The sequence below is a fragment of the Sinocyclocheilus grahami genome, unplaced genomic scaffold (genome assembly GCF_001515645.1).
Source record: "Sinocyclocheilus grahami isolate Dianchi unplaced genomic scaffold, SAMN03320097.WGS_v1.1 scaffold96.1, whole genome shotgun sequence".
Taxonomy (NCBI): domain Eukaryota; kingdom Metazoa; phylum Chordata; class Actinopteri; order Cypriniformes; family Cyprinidae; genus Sinocyclocheilus; species Sinocyclocheilus grahami.
Window position 1 is genome coordinate 3,179,293 of NW_015505275.1, and position 22,700 is coordinate 3,201,992.

Consider the following 22,700-nt stretch of genomic DNA (forward strand, 5'->3'; position numbering starts at 1 on the left):
ATATGTGTGTGTGTGTGTGTGTGTGTATGTTATTATTTGATTTGATTTATTTTCATATATTGCTTACTTGGACAAATATGCTATTATATATACACTACTGTTCAAAATTTTGGGATCAGTAAGACATATTTTTAAAGAACTTTTATTCTGTAAGGACGCATTAAACTGATTAAAAGTGACATATTACAGACATTAATAATGTTAGAATAAAAACTATTTCAAATAAATGTTTTTCTTTTGACCTTGTCTATTCTATTCATAAAGAATCCTGAGTTTTGTTTCCAGAAAACATCAAGTTTTATTTTCAATACTGACAATAAGAAATGTTGCTTCAGCACCAAATCAGCATATGATAATGATTTCTGAAGGATCATGTGACACCGTAGACTGGAGTAATGATGCTGAAAATGATTGCCATCACAGGAATAAGTTATACTTTAAAATATGTTAAAATTTAATATTTCTTCACAATATTAATTTTTATTGTACTTTTGATCAAATAATCACAGTCTTGTTGAGCAGAGACGTCTCTTAAAAACATAAAAAAAACTTACCAATCCCAAACTTTTGAATCTGTGTTACATTAAAGGGGTCATATGATGTTGCTAAAAAGAACATTATTTAGTGTATTTGGTGTAATGAAATGTGTTTATGCGGTTTAAGGTAAAAAAACATTATTTTCCACATACTGTACATTATTGTTTCTCCTCTATGCCCTGCCTTTCTGAAACGCGTCGATTTTTACAAAGCTCATCGTTCTGAAAAGCGAGGTGTACGCTGATTGGCCAGCGATCTAGTGCGTTGTGATTGGCCAAATACCTCAAGCGTGTGATGGAAATGTTACGCCCCTTACCATACTGTGATGCCATGTCCGGCCGGAGCGACGAGACAAAAACATTCAAACCCATTATAAACGAGGCATTTGTTTGTTCCAGTGGGGGCATACTTACGGATTATAATGACTTATACTGTCTTTTCACGCATTGCATTGCATCGCGCCGCATAAACATAAAACCATGTCTGCATTTGTGATCGGAGAAATGACAAACAACAAACGCTACTCTACACTGCTCAAAACTCACGTTTGAATCATCAGTGGCAAATTCTTTAAATATGAAAACGTACTTACAGTCTGTGAGTCAGAACAGCCGGCATTGTAGTCTACTCTCCCAGGAAACAGTTCTCCATTAAATGCGCTGCACACATCTGAATATTTGGGTTGAACTGTTCTGGAACAGTGTTGTAAATACAACTTAACCACTGGTTTCTAGTGGTGTCCTCTTTTGGAAGAACAAACAAAGTAATTTTGCTTTCACAACGAAGCACACAGCGTCTTTACAACATGGCGGCGACGGTGGCAGCAACAATAAAGTTACTCTTTCTTTCTTTGCGTGAACATTTGGGCGGCGTTATGCAAATCTTCCCACATCGTGACGTAGACATATGGGGGCGTGTTTAAACGAGGCATTTTAGGAGGGCGTGGACCAGTCTTAACTTTTATAAAGAATATCTCTTTGGGTTTGAGACTTTAGTCTTTGCAACTTCAGGGATCTTATCTATTCACGAACAGCTTGTAACACTCCAAAGAGAAAGGAAAATTTGAAATCGCATCATATGACCCCTTTAAACTATAAAAGCCCAAACAAAAACAACACATATACTAATACATTTCCTCATATAAATGAATGTTATGACTTATTGCATTCTTGGGATGACTAAAAGCCATGGCTGAGATTTTGGGTCAGCACTTACAATGTGAGAAAACATCAGCTTGGATCTGTGAGGCTGTGTGCTCATGTTCTGCTGCCTCCCTTGAGATTTCCATATGTTTGCGGTGTCGTTTCCTGCCCACGGTTCTGCCTTCTATCCTCATGTGTGACATTCAAGTTCACAAGGATCTCAGAGAAACAACACTCTTCACACCAGAGAGCCCTGCAACTGCCATCACATTCACACTCTCTGATCCACACAGAAACGGACAAATCCTCAGGGACGGCCTGTTTTCTCTCTTTCCTCAACACTTCAGCTCTCTCTCTCTCTCTGTTCTCTGTAGCTCAGCATGGTAGCACAGTCGAGTCTCCGAGGCTTTGATTTGATAATTATTTACATTATTTACACTTAATTTCTTCCCAAAATGATATATACTGAGATAGCTAGTGTCCACAGTAATGGGAAATATTCCAGAGGCACTTGCATTTATGCTGTCATAAATAAAAACAAAGTCTAAAGACTTTTAAGAGCTGGTTGGGTCATAATCGTGCGCTGGTTAATAGGTAAGTCAGGCAATGTGAAGTTACCTACATTCCTTTTGACAACAAATCTTCCTGTCATATAAGGAATGGCAGAGGTCTGGTGGATGCTGGTGCCCTGCTTTGTTGGCCAACCTGACAGACATTATTAAGTCATAAACAATGCAGTATTCTGTATTCCATGGTAGAAACTTTTCTAGATGGTTCTAGAATAATTTTGAATAAGAAAACGAGAACGATATGTGTGGGGCATTGTTTTCAATTATGAGTAGGAGGAAGAAAGATCAGCAAAAATCTTTTGTAAAAGAGGGAAAATAATCAGTTAATAATTGATAGTTTTGATGAATAATAAATCACTAACACAGATGCATTCATGCTGCAGAAAAACAGAACAGACCCTTCTTGAGTTCATTCAGCAAACAGAAAGGGGGAAAGGACCAGGCCTTTCCTCTCAGCTCACCTCATCTCTCCTCTTCTATAATTCAGTGACCTTGAGATATTTCTTCCCCTGAGCTCACCACTTTTAGCTCTCATGCCAACGAAAAGCAAGGGCTCCCTTCGGAATAAGAAGTAAACTGACGGTACAAGTCCCCGGGAGTGGCATGTGCTCGCTGACATTGCAGGTGAGGGTCGGCGATTAATTCTTTAACAGCTCAGTGACACAAACAAACTTTGAGATACATGGTCTTTATGTTGTGATAATGCTTACCAGTTCAATGAAGAAGTTAATATTTAGTAACTTACTATTTAGGCACAATACTGACAGTTATGTTGTGTGTATTTGCTTGAAAAATATATAATGAATCCAAAAGCAGGACTGGCTGAGTTGCGCATTTCAGAGCAACCAACAGTTTAGTTCCTGAAAGGATCTGTGTTTTAGAAAAAAAATTGGTTGATTGAATGATTCAATGACTCACTAATAAGTTACTTGTTTTGTTCCTGAGTGAATTATTGTCTGTGTCATAAAGTTTGGGTTGCTGACTTGTTGCTGTCTTTGCAGACAGCATTTGTGCATGAAGGAACCTCACAAAACTGATTTTTGGACAGATTTCTGGGGCGGCATGATTTACAACAAAACAGAGTGAGTTTAAGTGATAAGCAAGTGAATATTTAATTATTGCAATAGTCATTTCTCGTTAGACATACTATCAAAAGTGGAAAAGGTTTGTCAAAAATATATATTTACCATAACCATAATGGTACGGAATGCACAGGATTGTGGGATATCAAAGTGAAGGATACATTTATGCTGCCTCAAAAATCAATCAGATGAAGGTATTTCAGGAGACAGTAAGTCTATTAAGCTAATGTTGGATTCAGACATGCCTTGATGTCTAATGCATCCTCTGAAGGCAGCATTTTTCAGCTTTCGGATGCAGCCAGTGTTTTTGAATGAATTGGTTGAGTGAATAATTCAATGACTTGCTCACTTTTCTGTCATTAACTGAATCAGTTGAGTGAATGATTTAATGACTCTCTCATAAGTCACTTGGATTGTTCCTGAATAAATCTGTTGAGTGAGTGATTCAATGGCCTCACTTATAAGTCACCTGGTTAATTCCTGAATGAATTAGTGTCCTAGAAAACTTCAGCTGAGAGAATGATTCTTTGACTCACTCATTAGTCACTTGTTTTGTTCCTGAATTCATCTTTTTTTCAGAATGAATCAGAGGACTCATTTGTTGATCGATTCATATAGCCAGTCACTTGTCACCAACAACTGGTGTATCAATGTAGAATCCCCACCACTAATGCACAGACTGACAGTCTGTCTTGAACGTGCAATCACAGACAAGTGGAGTGATACAAATAGTGAAAAGTCCCAGTGCTGTCAAATGCATATTAGATTTATAACAGGCTCATACAATATATGATTAACATTATTTCATTTTGAAAGATTCAAGGTATAGTGGAAATGTATATGTGTGTGTGTGTGCTGAAAAGCACACTGGAAAGTATGGGGAGGTTCAGATTTGCTCTAACAGATAAATTCCTGCTGCCTGTCTATTTTATACATTTAAACCATTTGCATTATCCATTTATTTAATAAGCAGTCTCTGCTCTTTAGTTTTTAATACACATTACTGCTATTTTTGCTGCTCACCATGCCTTGCCAATGCAGCTCAGCATCCTCCCAACCCCAACATCATCCCACTGTGGGGGACTCGGCAGACAGGGATGGACTCTCAAGCGGGTGAAACAACATGCCTGGCAGGCAATGCCTGTTCACTGTCACCTGTCAGCTGTGTAGTGTGTACTGCTGTGCGGGTGGCTTGCAGTGTGTGTCAGCCATGGAAATGAGTTTGGCATGCCACACGTCTGACAAATTGGGGCCCCCTGGCCCCTGATGCCTGGCACGAGACAGAGTGGCCCAGTGGGCATTAGTCTGTGGTTGACAACACCCCACCTAGCTGACCTTTTCCATAACTGACCCCAAGCTGCCACCAATCAGCTTCCAGCTCCAGTAAGCTGGTAAACAATGTGTCTCTCATCAAGCTAAAAACACACGGCAAGATCAATCCAACACATAAATTTCTGCAATTGAAATTAATTTTGATTTCTCATGAGGACAATACAATTAGGATTGGGTATACAGCCATTAGTCATTAAACAAGATCAGGAATATATTGCAAATTTTGTAAAAAAAAAATATAGTGTTTTTATGTGACATGTTAGGTTGTAAAATGTTGAAGTCACAGATCAGAAATTATTTTCATGTTTACTTCGACATTGTTTAAGCAGGTTTGTTATTTTAAACTAAAACTGATGAAAATCATCTTCCGTATTTGAAATACAGGTGAAATAATAAAAAAATTTAAAATAAATACTAGATGAAAAACTGAAACATAAAAAACTAAAACTAGAAGTTAGAAGTTAAAGTAAAAATTATACAGTGAAGAAATACAATTTCTACTAAAACTGCAATAAAATAATATATATAGCGATATAGAAATATAAAAAGACAAATACAAATGACAAAAGCACATAACAAAATTACTGAAACTTAATCTAAAAAGAAAGATTAATATATGTATGTGTATATATATATATATATATATATATATATATGTATATATATACATATATACATACATACATATATAAATATATATACATACATATATAAATGCTAATTCAAACTATTAATAAATACTATTACAGTATATAAATAATACTTAAATGGCACTGTTCCCTTGACATAATAAACAAATTTAAATAATTTATATCAAGCTAAAGTGTGTTAGAATATTTTGTGTATTTTGTTTATGCATGTTCATTTGTCCATTTTTTAATTATTGTACATACACTATATATATATATATATATAAAATTTTTATTTATTTATTTCACTGGAAGGTAAACTGATTATATTTTTAGTTCCGATTATTTCAAGCATATCTCTATAGTATTTATTTATTTAGGGACATATTCTTTATACCAATTGTTAATATTTGCTTATTTGCGTATAGCCTACCGCTGTATATTTTTGCGTAAATTTGGTAGCTTCCGTAATATTGTCAGAATTAACAAACGGAAAGCATCTGAGCAATTTGAACAATAATGCACTTGAGGAGACTGAATCCCCCTGTAAATACATTGGTCTCGTACATTGCTCTGTGGCCTGTCACGTGGTGCGGATGTCTTTCGCTTTTCCTCTCTCTGCAGGCTAAACATGGCTGCGCTCTTAAGATCAGCCCGGCCCCTTAAATGTTCACCGGCTGCATTGCTTCAGGTCTTCGGAAACAGCAGACATGTATCGGCAGCTAGTCGTCTTTACAGCGAAGCGGTCGGGACTACTCGTGCAGGGTTATGTGTACAGACAGTCCCGGGACGCTTAAATGTAAACAGGTATAACGCAGCATGACTCTGTGCCATGCGTGTGTAGATCATGCAGTTGTCATTGAGAGGTGATCACGCCTATAACAATACTGTACGGGTGTAAAACTTTGATCATGTGCTGTATGCAGGTTATTTAAGCAAATTTCAACGAACAGGCCTAAATCTAAATCATCTAACGACGTTATATGAGAGAGACGTGCATTAGCTCATAACCTGCAGTATGTGTGACCCATGAACATCACTGCAGAATATATGAATGTAACCATTACACCTTTTCTTTCAGCTTCTTTGTAATGCTTATAACATTTTTCAGTCAGATTATATTTCAATCTGCTTTTTTGGAAACGAAGTAGTATTAAAACCTTAATTTAAATACATAACCATTAATCCATGAACTAAACCATTGACTAAAAAGCCTATGATGAAAATAAATGTGTCCATATAATACAATAGTGTTTTGTTGTGTGTAGTTGTCTTAGGCTAATACTAGTCTTCCAGTAAGCTGTATGCTAACATGTGTCAAAGGTCAACATGCCAAGGTCGTTTTGAGCCGTCTCAAAATACTGCACATCATATTGGCCAACGTTTAGTCTGTTTGTTTGTTTCTTGCTTGTTGGTTTCTCAATGTTTTCCTCATATTCTTCATATTCTATGTGGTGGCTAGTTCACAGCAGGGACAGAAATGTGCTTTTTCATTAAGTGGTGATACTTGCCCCCCTTAAATTAATCCCCAGAAGCATTTTTACTATTTATTTTACTTTTTTTAACTAAAATATGTGTCATAATTTCAAATTCTTGTATTTAATCAATACATTTTTCTATAATAAAGCACTGTAGGACTGTCTGTTACAAATCAAATGAAACCGTTTCAACAAAATCCATCTTTGCACTGCAGAGGAAACACAGAATCTGTATTTGAAGTGGCTTTTATGTACATTTAGACTATTTAATGCTGCTCGGAGGGAACAAATGTATTCACACTGTAATTACAGTTGTTTAAATAATACTATGACATTGAGATTGTTTCAAAATAAAAAAAAATGTAATAAAATGAAACATTTTTAAATATAAAACTACAACCGAGAGGTTGGAGGAAAGTCACTGAATCATTCATTCAAATTATTTGTTTCAAATCATTCAGGAACAAAGCAAGTGACTGTCTTTATGAAGTGACTGTCATTATGATGCTCAACAGTTCCTCTGAGGCTTTGTTTGCTAATTTTTTTTTTTTGGGGGGGGGGCATTTTAACTGCATTCTAAATGGTAAAGTGTTACATCGTCTAAGATAATATCATAATTGTTTTAATAATGTGTGAGATGACACTCTCAGGGTGTGTTTTTGTTTGGCTGTGAGTGACACACTTGATAATGTCATCTCACACATTATTAAAACAATTGTCATATTATCTTAGACGATACTGTAACACTTTATTTTAAGGAGCAATTCTCACTATTAACTAGTTGCTTATTAGCATGCATATTACTAGCTTATTGGCTGTTTATTAGTACTTGCGTATAAAGCACAAATTAATACCTTATTCTGCATGACCATATTTTTGATCCCTTAGTCCTACTCCATGTTAATAAGCAACAAATTAGGAGTCAATTGAGGCAAAAGTTGTAGTTAATAGTTATTTAATAGTGAGAGTTGGTCCCTAAAGTGTGACCAAAAATATATATGCAATAACCCATACTTATGCATGAAACATGGGCACGATTTAATCTTTGATTTGATCAGTTTTTGTAAATGAGGCCTGTTAATTTCGTAATTGGTTTTGTAGTGACCACCTTCATTTTTTGTGTTGCCATGCATGTGGATTGATTGTATACACTTTTGTTTTTGCAGTTTGTCCTCATACAGATTGACCCTGCCCTGTGTGAGCTGTCGTCAGTATGGTGTTGTCCCGGAGCAGAGGGGGCTGGTGAAGGATGAGCCCAGTGTGGCGGTCCGTTCCAAGCAGGCTCAGCAGTTTGACTGGGCTCTTGTCAAACTAGACAGCTCAGTCCGAAGGACAGGCAGGGTCACCAAAACACTGCTGCTGCGTATCTTCCATGATATTTGCAGAACAGGTACTTGTCTGTTTGTTTAAAGATCTTTCTTGCATCCATATCCATAAATAAATCTCATGCATGTCATCTCATTTCTGAAATCACTTCCGATAGGATATCCAAGTGGAAATCAAGCCCTGTTGTTGCTGAGAAGCTGTGGCTCTCTGCTTCCTGAGGTTCCCTTGGCTGAGCGCGTAGAGCTGTCACAACAGATCTGGGACAAGCTTCAAGAACTGGGTATGTGTAGAGACAATTGAACAGTTGCTCGTTGTACTTCTAAATCTGGTTTTAACTCTCATATTGCTGTTCGCTACAGGCACCACCTATGATGTAAGCCATTACAATGCCCTGCTTAAGACGTACCTGCAGAATGAGTTCAGATTCTCTCCAACCGACTTCCTTGCTAAAATGGAATCTGCTAATGTTCAGCCAAACAGGGTGAGTATAATTGTAATTGAAGGTGGAGTAAACGATATATATATACATTGCATAAAAAAATGCTGAAATTAAATGAAACATTCACTACAAAAATCTATTGATACAGCTTTAGATTGTAAGACGTTGCAACAAACAATGATGCTATATAGATATATTGTCTCATCACTGATGATGGCTAGGAAATTTAATTGGAAACCATGTTTATTTACATTTATATTATATTGTGACTGGCTAGGTGACCTATCAGAGACTCATTGCAGCCTATTGTGAAGTTGGCGACATTGAAGGTGCAAGGCGAGTTGTGATTTTTGATTTTCTTCCAATTAGTTTACACTTGTGGTGTGAATTCTGTGAAATTCTATGTAATAAAAAAATTGAAGTAACAGTGTTTTTCGCAACGTCTTGCAGTACAATCCTGGGCTTTATGAAGAGCAAAGACCTGCCCATCACAGAAGCTGTGTTCAACTCGCTAGTGACAGGCCATGCCCGTGCAGGGTGAGTGAGTGGACTGTGCTGTTGATTTGGTGCTTCTTTGTGTTTGGTAACTTTGTGTTGAGTGACTAGTGTCTGTACAGGGACATGGACAGTGCTGAAGGCATCCTATCAGTCATGAAAGGTTCAGGGATTGAGCCGGGCCCAGACACGTACCTGTCTCTCCTCAACGTGTATGCTGAGAAAGGAGATATATCCCAAATTAAACAGGTCTGTTATTGTGGGGGATGAAATGGACTCATCAAGAGAATGCTGTGTATAATGTTTCATTTATATGTTTTTAAAAAAACAGCTTGCTGACCTCAGATTTTTGAATGTTGTGGATACATTATATTTATACAAAATATTTTAAGAACCGTAGCATAATCAAAAGTTAAAATGCAGTAATTGATTTTATTTGTATTTGTTTTTAGGTAATAAATATATATATCATATTTTGTCTCCTCTAGACTCTAGAGACGGTGGAGAATGCAGATATCCTTCTGATGGACAGAGATTTGATGCAGGTGGTTTTCAGTCTGACTAAGGCCAGCCATCAGCAGCATGTGCCTGAGATTGTGGAGCGCATGCGTCACGAGAGAGGATATGTGCCAGGTGTGTCTGCTGACTGCAGTGTCGTGTCATGGAAGAGGAAGGAATATGGAACCATTAACTTTGAATTTTGCCCTAAGCGCTTACCATAGTGGTCCATACTGAGCCATAGTGGTCCCATATGTATTCAAAGCGGTATTCTATTTAAGTGTTTTAAATATGAACCCAGGCCAATTAGAGAAATGGGATATATAAAATATTGATGCAGTGAGAGGTTATGGGATTTTGGGAAAGTTATCAATAATTGATGTAGTTTTTTATTTTGATACTGACCCATCCATTTGTTTCTATTTCCTCAGACGCTATGAACCTCTGCTTGAGTCTGATTACCCACGGACATGAAGAGACTGCGTTTTCTGTGCTAAAGAGCTTCACCGGCCTGCTGGTAGAGTCACAGACCAGTGATTCCCCAGACTTGGGAAACTTCTTTCTTCGCCACTGCGCCAATATGGACAAGGTAAAGGGAACCAACCTAAACATTTTTACAAGTGCATATTAAGTGTACATGTATGTTAAAGGAATAATTCACCACAAAATGAAATTTTTTGTCATTTACTTACCCTTATGTCGGTCCAAACCTGTATGAGTTTCTTTCTTATAACAGTTTTTGGTCCCCGTTGACTTCCATAGTAAGGAAAAAAATACTATGGAAGTCAATGGGGACCATCATCAACTCTTTGATTCTTCAAAATATCTTATTTTATGTTCAACATGAGAAAGGAACTTATACAGGTTTGGAATGACTTGAGGGTGAGTAAATGATGACCAAATTTTAATTTTGGGGTGAACTATTCCTTTAAGCTGTTCTGAGACGGCTTAATATTATTAATGCTGTGTTAATTTGTATGTTTATGCCTTACAGCCTGTGGAAAACATAGTTGGGTTTTGCAAAGATCTAAAAGATTCAGGTCTGCACTCATCGCCACTGCAGTTCACCCTTCAGTGTGCCCTGGAAGCTAAAAAGACCGGTGAGTGCAATGATGATTTAAAGTTAATAAATTCAGTCAAATCCCAGGCTTTTAATTCAAGCTTATTTGTCCATTTTTGTTTCTTTTGTTTTCAAATATTTTGTTATTGTCGTGAAAATAGCCATTTATGCTGTTATTACAATATGAATGCATAATTCAAAGATATTAACCTAATAAGAAAGATAACAAGGTGTTTGAGATTTTGAAACATTAATACACAGGAGGATTATTTGAACAGGATTAAAATGATCCCGTGTTAAACATTTCTGGGCCCAGTTCTTTCTCTTTATTTTTAGTTTATCTGATAATCTCACAGCTTGATTTGTGAAATATGCTTCATCATTTTAAGGTATGGCTGTTGAGCTCATGAGAAGCATGAAGGAGGAGGGCTTGCCTCTCAGACCTCACTACTTCTGTCCCCTGTTCACTCATTACCAGAAAGACAAGAACATTCCCGGTGAGTCCTGAGCTTCCAGCCTTCTTCTTAAACACTGATCTGTACACTGTCATTATTGCGGCCACATTTACTTCCATAATATGATGTATTTCCTATTGATATTCAAAAGGGAAGAATTTTCCAGGATTCCATCTGGAATGAATTGGATTGTGAAAAGTTAGAGTAGTCTATTTAGTTATTTCTTAAGCTGTGGAATAGGAAAAATTGACTCTCTTTTTGACACCTAGTTGATGAATATAATTTTTTTCTTCCATAATTCTTTCAGTTTCTCTGTTCCAGACTTACAAATAAATGTTCTGACAAAAGAGCATGTCCAGATACAGTGGTGTGAAAAAGTGTTGGCCCCCTTCCTGATTTCTTATTTTTTTTGCATGTTTGTCACACTTTAATGTTTCAGATCATCAAACAAATGTAAATATTACACAAAGATAATGCAAGTAAATACAAAATGCAGTTTTTAAATGATGATTTCATTTATTAAGGGAAAAAAGCTGTCCAAACCTACGTGGCCCTACGTGAAAAAATAATTGCCCCCTCCTGTTAAATCATGAAAGAACTGCAATTAACCACATTATTTTAGAAAGCTGAGTTAAATTTCACTAGCCACACCCAGGCCTGGTTACTGCCAGACCTGTTGAATCAAGAAATCACTTAAATAGAACCTGTCTGACAAAGTGAAGCATGCTTAAATAGCAACACATTATGCCGCGATCTAAATCAAAACCCGAATCAAAACAGTTGACATGTATCAGTCTGGAAAGGATTATAAAGCCATTTCTAAGGCTTTGGGACTCCAGCGAACCACGGTCAGAGCCATTATCCACAAATGGAGAAAACTTGGAACAATGGTGAACCTTCACAGGAGTTGCCGGCCAACCAAAATTACTCCAAGAGCACAACAGTTACATAAAACAGGAAGACTCAATCTGCAATGGATTCGCCTTGTTCTTACACACTCTGTTGTCAGAAAATGTATAGTAATAGCACTACAGAAACCTAGAAACTTTCAAAACCTAGGGTCCTGTTTGTCTACTGACCATAAAGGCATCTGTCTTTTAAATGAGCATTCTAAGTGAATTTAAACCTCATAAGCAGGTTTATGTGGAATTTTTTGACTTGATTTAGCCTTTCCTAGTCTTTATTTTCTGTCTCTTATATTCTCATATTCTTATAGGCTCTTATATTCAACAACGCTGCATTTATTTGATCTTCATTTGATCAAATACAGTAAAATCTGAATATATTTTAAAACATAATTTATACCTGTGATGTAAAGCTGAATTTAATTACTCCAGTCACATGGTCATTCACAAATCATTCTTGGTGTTCAAGAAACAGTTCTTGTTATTATCAATGTTAATTCAATGTCATTATACTCTTTTAAGAATAGAAAGTATTTTTATTTGAAATAGAAATCTTTATACATTACAACATTATAAATATCTTCATTGTGACTTTTGATCAATTTAATGCATCTTTGAATTTCTTGATGAAAAAACTTTTTGAACATTTATGTATATGTGCTTTCCTGTTTCAACAGACGCAAGCAGACTTCAAGTTTTGCTTCTAGCAAGATATACTTTTGGTTTTTTAGAATTTTTAAATCCATTTCATTTCAAAATTGAGCTTGTTGACAGTTTGAACTCTGACCTCTCCCTTTTAGTGCTCCTCTAGTAAGAGAGACCGCAGTCTTGGTTACTTCCCGCACTTACAGGTCAATCATCAAACTCTGTGATGTAGCAAACAGAAACTTGGAGGTCGCCCGAGAATTCATTGAACCGGATTTGTTCCATAAAAGCCCTCTCACACACTTTCTGAATTGAGAGAAGTAGAGAAGTCTCGGGTGATGTGACTGGATATCCATTTTCTATCCCCATTCACATGCTGCATGCTAGTGCTGTCTGGGCCAATGGGCCAACCTGACAAATGGATCAATGGATTATTTAACAGCAAAACAGGTGTGCTTCTCTCATAAAAATGAAAGAATGAATAGACAGACGGCCCTCAGGCTCCATTGAGAAGAGAGTGTCTGGATGACTGTTTACGTTTGCATGAAAGCAAAGAGCTACTGAGTTGCAAGAAAGGATGAATGGAGAAAGACGCACAGATGAGAATGAAATGGAGAGATGGGATGGATGGATGGATGGATGGATGGAGCCTCCAGGTGCTTTACCTGGCTAATGCTCTCACAACACCGGTTGCCGGCCGCTTCTGGTGCCAGATGCAGGTTTTAATGGCAGATAAAAGCAGCTCTTATCTTTTATTCAGGTGTGTAGGTGTCCCCTGAGCATTGCGATACAGAGTGCTAAGGACCAAGGTGAAGAGTAAACAGAACACAAATCGCTAGTTCACGTGTTCCCACACACACAAACGTTTGCCCGAGTAGGTCGAGAGACTGTTCCATATGCATGCTGTGCTTTAGGCAGGAGTGAAGGGCCCTGCTGGAGAGCCGGGTACAGGCCTGAATCCTCTGCCTGAAGGAGATGTTCCTCTAGGCCATGCTACTGGAAGACTGATGTGATAATTTAAATATTCAGAGTATTTTATTTCATTTGTTTATTAATGCTTTCAATTTAAGACCTGGTTCAGTGAATTGTACACAGCCTTGGGCTTTAAGTCATGTTGCTGGTTTAAAAAAAATCCCAGAACCAGTGTAGCGTTAGTCTTAGTACTTATGAAAAGATGTTTTTGCTTATTTCTTTCCCACATAATATGTATAGTAATAGCACTACAGAAACCTAGAAACTTTCAAAACCTAGGGTCCTGTTTGTCTACTGACCATAAAGGCATCTGTCTTTTAAATGAGCATTCTAAGTGAATTTAAACCTCATAAGCAGGTTTATGTGGAATTTTTTGACTTGATTTAGCCTTTCCTAGTCTTTATTTTCTGTCTCTTATATTCTCATATTCTTATAGGCTCTTATATTCAACAACGCTGCATTTATTTGATCTTCATTTGATCAAATACAGTAAAATCTGAATATATTTTAAAACATAATTTATACCTGTGATGTAAAGCTGAATTTAATTACTCCAGTCACATGGTCATTCACAAATCATTCTTGGTGTTCAAGAAACAGTTCTTGTTATTATCAATGTTAATTCAATGTCATTATACTCTTTTAAGAATAGAAAGTATTTTTATTTGAAATAGAAATCTTTATACATTACAACATTATAAATATCTTCATTGTGACTTTTGATCAATTTAATGCATCTTTGAATTTCTTGATGAAAAAACTTTTTGAACATTTATGTATATGTGCTTTCCTGTTTCAACAGACGCAAGCAGACTTCAAGTTTTGCTTCTAGCAAGATATACTTTTGGTTTTTTAGAATTTTTAAATCCATTTCATTTCAAAATTGAGCTTGTTGACAGTTTGAACTCTGACCTCTCCCTTTTAGTGCTCCTCTAGTAAGAGAGACCGCAGTCTTGGTTACTTCCCGCACTTACAGGTCAATCATCAAACTCTGTGATGTAGCAAACAGAAACTTGGAGGTCGCCCGAGAATTCATTGAACCGGATTTGTTCCATAAAAGCCCTCTCACACACTTTCTGAATTGAGAGAAGTCTTGAATCGGCGGGTGATGTGACTGGATATCCATTTTCTATCCCCATTCACATGCTGCATGCTAGTGCTGTCTGGGCCAACTTTTATAGCTGACAAATGGATCAATGGATTATTTAACAGCAAAACAGGTGTGCTTCTCTCATAAAAATGAAAGAATGAATAGACAGACGGCCCTCAGGCTCCATTGAGAAGAGAGTGTCTGGATGACTGTTTACGTTTGCATGAAAGCAAAGAGCTACTGAGTTGCAAGAAAGGATGAATGGAGAAAGACGCACAGATGAGAATGAAATGGAGAGATGGGATGGATGGATGGATGGATGGATGGAGCCTCCAGGTGCTTTACCTGGCTAATGCTCTCACAACACCGGTTGCCGGCCGCTTCTGGTGCCAGATGCAGGTTTTAATGGCAGATAAAAGCAGCTCTTATCTTTTATTCAGGTGTGTAGGTGTCCCCTGAGCATTGCGATACAGAGTGCTAAGGACCAAGGTGAAGAGTAAACAGAACACAAATCGCTAGTTCACGTGTTCCCACACACACAAACGTTTGCCCGAGTAGGTCGAGAGACTGTTCCATATGCATGCTGTGCTTTAGGCAGGAGTGAAGGGCCCTGCTGGAGAGCCGGGTACAGGCCTGAATCCTCTGCCTGAAGGAGATGTTCCTCTAGGCCATGCTACTGGAAGACTGATGTGATAATTTAAATATTCAGAGTATTTTATTTCATTTGTTTATTAATGCTTTCAATTTAAGACCTGGTTCAGTGAATTGTACACAGCCTTGGGCTTTAAGTCATGTTGCTGGTTTAAAAAAAATCCCAGAACCAGTGTAGCGTTAGTCTTAGTACTTATGAAAAGATGTTTTTGCTTATTTCTTTCCCACATAATAGGAAAGCATCTTTTTTTTTTTTTTTAAACCAGAAATCATGGTTCAAATATGTAATGCTGAGTCATTGCTTGGTTGGACTGAATGAACAGGCAGTGATGGTGGGATGTGATTTGGTTTTTTGTATCTGTATTTTCCAACCTATGATGTATGACCCACATTAATTGCATAAATTCAAGGAGAGAAAGAGAAGCTTTACAGGTAAAAAGCAGGTTTCCCCTTTTTTATACTTTGCATGTATTACAAGACCATAGAGTGTCCTATTTGTCACTTAAGATTTCATGAGAACTTGAGGGCCCTATTTTGCTCCATAGACCATCTTTGAACTTTGGTGCAGACGCAACTTTTGTATGTCTTGAATTACATTTTAAGGTGCACATGTTTGAATAAATCACTTTTTGTTTCCTTTCAGGTACTCTGCAAGCTTTGAGAGCCATGCAAGAACTGGGCGTCGCGTCAGACGTTGATACTTTTAGTATCTATATCCTGCCATCTTTCCCATCAGTGGACAGTGCCCGCACTTCTCTTAAGGTTATAGTGCTGGATATGTGTGTGGCTTGTTGGTTTATGTGACCGTTCTGAAACACTCTTTAACTTGGGTTGATAATTGCAGGAGGCAGGTATTGACGTGGACGGCAATGTTTTGATTGCGGCAGAATTACGAACAGAAGCATCACGTGGAAACCTTGCAGGGCTGTTCTCTCTGAGTAAGCATTAGCTTTCATGAAAATTGACCTCTTTTCCTTTCTTTCAACCACTCTCTGTCTGTCTGTATATCATGTACTCTGTGGAGAGATTTTTTTAGATGTACCCTCCCTGTATGATAGTACTCATCACTTGGAGACTAATTGCCATCCATCTGGACTTCACATACATATCCACTCAAACATGCACTCTACCAAGCAGCTACATGCCCATTAGGTCATTTAAGTGATTAGAGAGTGAAAAAAGTATATACTGCATATATACTGTGTATATATATTGTGTTTATATATGCAAAATTAATCAATGGAGTGAAGCTCCTTATCTGACCAAGGTAAATGGGGACAGATGCTGTTGAATTATGGATTGTACCTTTTCCCCTTTACAGTTGTGCCCCCTGCTGTCTGTTTTCCCCTTTTTTTTTCTTTTTTTTTTTTTTACTTAATTCCTATTGGTTTAATTTGAATTCAAAAGTACTGGAATTACCCTTTTTTTTTACCAGAAAATTTGCCAAATGGTCTAAATCCATAATAAGTCAACATGCAGCTCACTAAGAAAATGAGCTTTAGTTACGATGTTAACGGGGTTATATGTTTGAAATGTTTCTGTTGTCATGACATTCATCACATTCACACTCTTGCAGTGTCTTCACCTGCTCTTCCAAACATTGACCTCAGTGCTTTCAGAGCCAGTCTGATCTCTGGATTCAGAGGGTAAGTAACGAAACAAACTCTCTGTGTGTGTGTGTGTGTTAGGTAGCAGAATGTTCTGCCTTTTGGCTAGACAGCCACTCACTCACCACCTCATGCATATGGACGCAGTCATCTCTAGCCCAATTACAGCATGGGAGGAATGCAAATAGAGTTTGTCCTCTTTGTTGCTTTGCTTCTGATGCCTCTCTGTCCGATGCTGAAAGACTACTAACTATCCCGACTGCCGCTGATGGTGAGATGCAAAGAAACAAACTCTCTGTGTGTGTGTGTGTGTGTGTTAGGTAGCAGAATTTTCTGCCTTTTGGCTAGACACCCACTCACCCGTCACCTCATGCATATGGACGCAGTCATCTCTAGCCCAATTACAGCATGGGAGGAATGCAAATAGAGTTTGTCCTCTTTGTTGCTTTGCTTCTGATGCCTCTCTGTCCGATGCTGAAAGACTACTAACTATCCCGACTGCCGCTGATGGTGAGATGCAAAGACTCACATGGGCATTTTAGCCATCAGCATGGCTGTCAGTGTTTATTTTTTGTCTAATTCCCCCCCAGACAGTCACCTCATTCCTCACACATGCTCATAAACCTGTCATGGTATTTCATTTATCACATAATTTTCTTATGGTATCACTTAGTGCACTCACTCAGCTTACGTCTAAAATCAATCCCATCATGCACAATAGTTAAGGACCAGCTCTGTTTTTAACTCTGATTTAAGCGCAGAGGCTGTAGGGCAGCAGATGCTGCTGTCCTCTGTATTTAGCAAAGCATTTAGATGTGAAAGCTGAGCAGGGAGGTTGCCGGCAGCGATGGATGTCAGGTTTGTAATTGGGGTTGTCAGAAGGGTAGAGGGGGTTGTGGGGGCCCTGTCTCCTTAGTGACCTGCTCTTGTGATAATCAAGGTCAGAAGATAATTTAATCATTAAACAATGTTGAATCTTTTTTTCCTTCCTTGTCTCCGTGCTGTCTGCCGTCAACACTCCCTACCACTACTGCATCTTGATTTCTCAGCGTGTTGTCGGACTGTGTGTGAATGTGCATTTGTGTATATGTGTGACCACTGAGGCTCTAGAAAGCTTTTTTTTATATATATATATATACTATAAATATATTAATGAAATTATATTATGACTATATTACTATTACTCAAAACCTATAATCATACAATATATAGTAATCTACACTAAAGTTTTTTTTTAAAGAAATGTTTATTTTTATTTAGCAAGGATGTATTAAATTGATCAAAAGTGACAGTAAAGAGTTTTATAATGTTACAAAATATTTATATTTCAAATAAATGTTGTTCTTTTGAACTTTCTATACATCAAAGGATCCTGTAGAAAATGTATTCCAGTTTTGGAAATTGGCAGCAGTACTGTTATTAACATTGATAATAATAAGAAATGTTTCTTATTCACCAAATCAGCATATTAGAAGGATTTCTAAAGGATCATGTAACACTGAAGACTGGCGTAATGATGCTGAAAACTCAGCTTTGTCATCACAGGAATAAAATACATTGTTCATTTCAGTTCACATTTATTTATATAGCACTTTTCACAATTCATATAGTTTCAAAGCATTAAAAATTTTCGATTAAATTATAAATGCAACAATTTTGTTTTTGCCCCCAATTTTCATGAGCTGAACTCAAAGATCTAAGACTTTTTCTATGTACACAAAAGGCCTATTTCTCTCAAATATTGTTCACAAATCTGTCTAAATCTGTGTTAGTGAGCACTTCTCCTTTGCCGAGATAATCCATCCACCTCACAGGTGTGGCATATCAAGATGCTGATTAGACAGCATGATTATTGCACAGGACACCGCCACCATGGGCCACCTGATCCACAATGTTGACGTCAGCAAACCGCTCACCCACACGACGCCATACACGCTGTCTGCCATCTGCCCTGTACAGTGAAAACCGGGATTCATCCGTGAAGAGAACACCTCTCCAAAGTGCCAGACGCCATCGAATGTGAGCATTTGCCCACTCAAGTCGGTTACGATGAAAGTCTTAGATCTTTGAGTTAAGCTCATGAAAAATGGGGGCAAAAACAAAAGTGTCGCGTTTATAATTTTGTTCAGTGTAAATGCAGCCATGGTGAGCGTCATAACATGTTTTAAATATATTATTATTATTATATATATTATTTTCTCATTATTCACTGCTATAAAGTATTTTATTCACCTTTTGTTTGCAGTCTCTTTTTAATTATTTAAAAAAAAATCCTTATACAGTTATCATGGGTGACTGGAAAAATCTTGGAAAGAAATCACAGGGATTCATTGGTCAAAAAGTGAGAGGACCCTGTCATATGTTCTGATATGTCAAATGAAGCCCAGTCACACCAAATATGTACTTGATCTTGAAATCACTCTCTGACAGATGATCAGCCAAAGTATTTTGTTTGAAAGTTGCAGTAGAAATGTTTTTGTCCGTGTCTGTATGAGAGTCATCTCTGATCCTCTACTGCCCCCTACAGGTTTCACAATGTGGAGCTTATGGCAAAGGTAAGCATGAAACCAAGTGATTTTAAGAAAGATGGTAAAAAAACTAATGAAAGAACTTTTGTTAAAGTGACCTCTTCATCTGCTGTTACAGATTACAGAGCTTCTCTATAAAGACCCTCGGTTCAATAGTGCTGACCCTGAAACTTCAGGTAAGTTGTTTATTTAACACTCTTTAACATTACGTGTTTGCCTGTTCGTATTTCTGTATTTAACATTTATTTAAAATGATAATTGGTGGAAAAGGGGGAATTTTTCAACTTTTCAGTTGATTTAAATGCTCCTGCAGTATGACGAATTCATTCAAAGTACAATATTTCAGTCTTTCAGTTAATGTCATAAAAATTTTGTTAAAAATAGGTTTTAATAAACTGTAGCATGCCATACTAAATTCTTTTTTTATGCTGCTTTATCACTTTTTTCCTTTTATTTATTCTCTTGTTTTATTTTCATAATGTCCCTGACGATCTTAGCTGATAGCCAGTATAATATCAGCTCTTGTGATGGTTAGAAAACATTGCACTAGTAAATCTCAATGCCTATATGTCCTCTGAGCTGGTTTCACTGACAGTATCGCGTGTGTGTGCACTGAGGTCTGTTAGGCCACTGGCAGTGATGGAGTGTATCCTGACAGCCGTACTTTGCATTAAGTGTGTCGTGTGTGTGTCTGATGCAGTCTGAATAGTAGCCGTGTGCATGTTTATGTGAGTGCTGTCTGCTTGCTGACTCTGCGCTGAGTTAACAGAGCTTCTGCGAGTGTTTGTCTTCTTGCTGCACTGGAGCTGGCCTCCGCTCTGGTGTCCGAGCAGGTGGGAGCGATGGAGACGGTCTCTCTGTCTCATCCCATCGCCATGCACAACGCAAATGTGTGCGTGAGGCTGTCAGCTGCCAGCCACTTGTTAAAACAGACTTCAGTCAAGTCTGCAGCAACCTGCTTGTGTCAGCATAACACACACAAACGGTTTAAGAGCTTATTTGCTGGATTGCAGTATTTTTATTGTTCTGGTCCTACAGAAGCTCCCTTTGTGTATTCATATGACTCTATTAATGTATTTATAGAAAGCAGAAAGTGTCAAATTGGTTCTTCTCTCCTTTTTGCAGAAAATGTGGCCTACTTCCTTTACAACCTGATTGATTCCCTGAACGAGACCGAGGTGCACTCCAAAGAAGAGCAGATTAGGGAGTACTTCGGCCTGCTTAAGAACATGGTACGTTGGCAAACACTTAAGCATAGTGTCGTGAACCGCTCGGTATGCCTGTTAAATCGTCTAGGACCCCAGCACATAGCCATTCACAATGCCTTATGATCAGATAAAAACATATGTGCACTACACTCGTTCAAAATGTGGGATCAATAAGTCGTTTCAGCACGTATGCATTAAATGTGAGTGACAGTAAAAACTTGTTATAATAGATTTTTGTTTTACATAAATGCTGTTCTTTTTGAATCCAGAGAAAAAATATATCACAGTTCACAAAAATATTTTAGAAAAAAAACAAGCATTTTAGAAAGATTTCTGAAGGATCATGTGACCGTGAAGACAGGAGTAATGGCTGCTGAAAATTCCAACACAGGAATAAATTACATTATAAAATATATTAAATTAGAAAACACTTAAATTGTAATAATATTTCACAATTACTGTATTTTTGATCAAATGGCAGTATGCTAAGCTAGTACGCAGAGCTTTTAGCTTTACAAAATAAAAGCTACTTAATACAAAGAACAAGAAATGTTTAATTCTGCATCTACAGTTTTGATTATTTGCTATTAAACGCAACCTTATTCAAAATACATTAGTGAACAGAATAACATGTATACAGAAGCACTGAAGCAAAACTAAAGATCATTTGTTACTTTGTTAGATCAGTAGTTACTCAATGTTAATAATTTCTCTTCTTTAAGAATATCAGCATCTCGCTGAACATCTTCAGAGGAATCAGGAACATTCTGGAGTCCTACCAAGTTCCAGAACTTGTCAAGGTATTTTATAAATAGTGTTGTTTGCAAAGACAAGTATAATTTTCTGTACTTGGAGATTTGAATCTGACACCATTTCCACAGCTTTCAGCCAAGAATTATACCAAAATTCAACATTAGAGGTGTGCTAGTACTTTTCTAAGTGAAAATGCTTTATTTTTTATCTGGCAGACAATAAAATGGCCAAAAAACACATTGGGCATTAATTAGCATTAGCTAATTAATTAATTGCATAGCAACACCCTGGCATCACAGAGATTTTTGCATGGCAAAACCAATAAATATTTTCTTCAAAAACTTTATAAATCTGTTTTTTATCATTTTTTTCCCAGATCTGTAATAGTACAGTTAATTAGAGCAGGTCATATTTTTTTCTTTCAGGATGTCCTTGCTCTTGTGGATAAAAAGGACAATGGGTTTGAGACTGATGCAACACTGCTTGGAGTAAGTATTTGTATGTATATATTTTTTTAACCAAAAGTGCTCTCCATGAGCTGAGCTGTGTCAGTCAGATGAACTCATGTTTTTGTTCGGGTTTGGAGGGGAAACTTTCTTTCCTGGAGAAGACCCTGGCAGAGCTGAAAGCTGAGGGCAAGCCAGCCAGTTCCACCCTCAAAAAAGTAATCACTGTCCTGTGTTCCGAGGAGGTGAGGTCTATTATTCTCATAAATACCAATCAGTATATTTAGTGTTCTGGACACCGATTACTATTTTTATAGACATTTATAGGGGTCAACTGATTTGATTGAACCAATTGTGCACCTTATTTTGAACGCATCGGGTGGGTTCGGACATTGTTAACTTGAATGTGCAAGACTTCAGTCTCCAGTTTGGGAGACTGTCAATTTTCAGTCAATTGACTGTTTCAGTCAATTTTATTCTGCTAGATTATTACCTATAGTAGCTAATGAAGTCCCGCACATTCACAGAAAATAGCTTGGTTCCACATTATAAAATATGGTGGATATTGGTTTGTCACTAGATTAGATTAGATTAGATTAGATTCAACTTTATTGTCATTGCACATGTAAGGTACAAGGCAACGAAATTAGTAGCTAATGAAGTCCCGCACATTCACAGAAAATAGCTTGGTTCCACATTATAAAATATGGTGGATATTGGTCTGTCACTAGATTAGATTAGATTAGATTAGATTCAATTTTATTGTCATTGCACATGTAAGGTACAAGGCAACGAAATGCAGTTAGCATCTAACCAGAACTGCAATAAGCAGTAAGTACAGGATATACAGTGT

The 22,700-nt window shown here is 37.3% G+C and overlaps 2 protein-coding genes across 2 annotated transcripts in view; one reads left to right on the top strand and one right to left on the bottom strand.

Annotated features, from left to right (window-relative positions):
- Positions 1-4,980, bottom strand: part of LOC107587879 (protein RRNAD1-like) — a 50,440-nt gene extending 45,460 nt beyond the window's left edge. Inside the window, exon 1 of the mRNA XM_016275837.1 lies at positions 4,973-4,980. Within this exon, the coding sequence (XP_016131323.1) occupies positions 4,973-4,980 (8 nt within the window). The remainder of the gene's footprint in view (positions 1-4,972) is intronic.
- Positions 4,981-5,888: 908 nt separating this feature from the next.
- The window catches only part of lrpprc (leucine-rich pentatricopeptide repeat containing), a 48,440-nt gene continuing 31,628 nt past the window's right edge, over positions 5,889-22,700 (top strand). The window contains exons 1-20 of the mRNA XM_016275838.1: positions 5,889-6,098; positions 7,936-8,159; positions 8,253-8,375; positions 8,455-8,576; positions 8,812-8,870; positions 8,985-9,071; positions 9,152-9,278; positions 9,518-9,662; positions 9,959-10,116; positions 10,522-10,627; positions 10,977-11,084; positions 15,949-16,067; positions 16,150-16,243; positions 16,882-16,951; positions 19,440-19,467; positions 19,559-19,616; positions 20,566-20,672; positions 21,371-21,448; positions 21,827-21,889; positions 21,979-22,092. Coding sequence (XP_016131324.1) covers positions 5,923-6,098; positions 7,936-8,159; positions 8,253-8,375; positions 8,455-8,576; positions 8,812-8,870; positions 8,985-9,071; positions 9,152-9,278; positions 9,518-9,662; positions 9,959-10,116; positions 10,522-10,627; positions 10,977-11,084; positions 15,949-16,067; positions 16,150-16,243; positions 16,882-16,951; positions 19,440-19,467; positions 19,559-19,616; positions 20,566-20,672; positions 21,371-21,448; positions 21,827-21,889; positions 21,979-22,092 — 2,166 coding nt within the window. The 5' untranslated portion in view covers positions 5,889-5,922. The remainder of the gene's footprint in view (positions 6,099-7,935; positions 8,160-8,252; positions 8,376-8,454; positions 8,577-8,811; positions 8,871-8,984; positions 9,072-9,151; positions 9,279-9,517; positions 9,663-9,958; positions 10,117-10,521; positions 10,628-10,976; positions 11,085-15,948; positions 16,068-16,149; positions 16,244-16,881; positions 16,952-19,439; positions 19,468-19,558; positions 19,617-20,565; positions 20,673-21,370; positions 21,449-21,826; positions 21,890-21,978; positions 22,093-22,700) is intronic.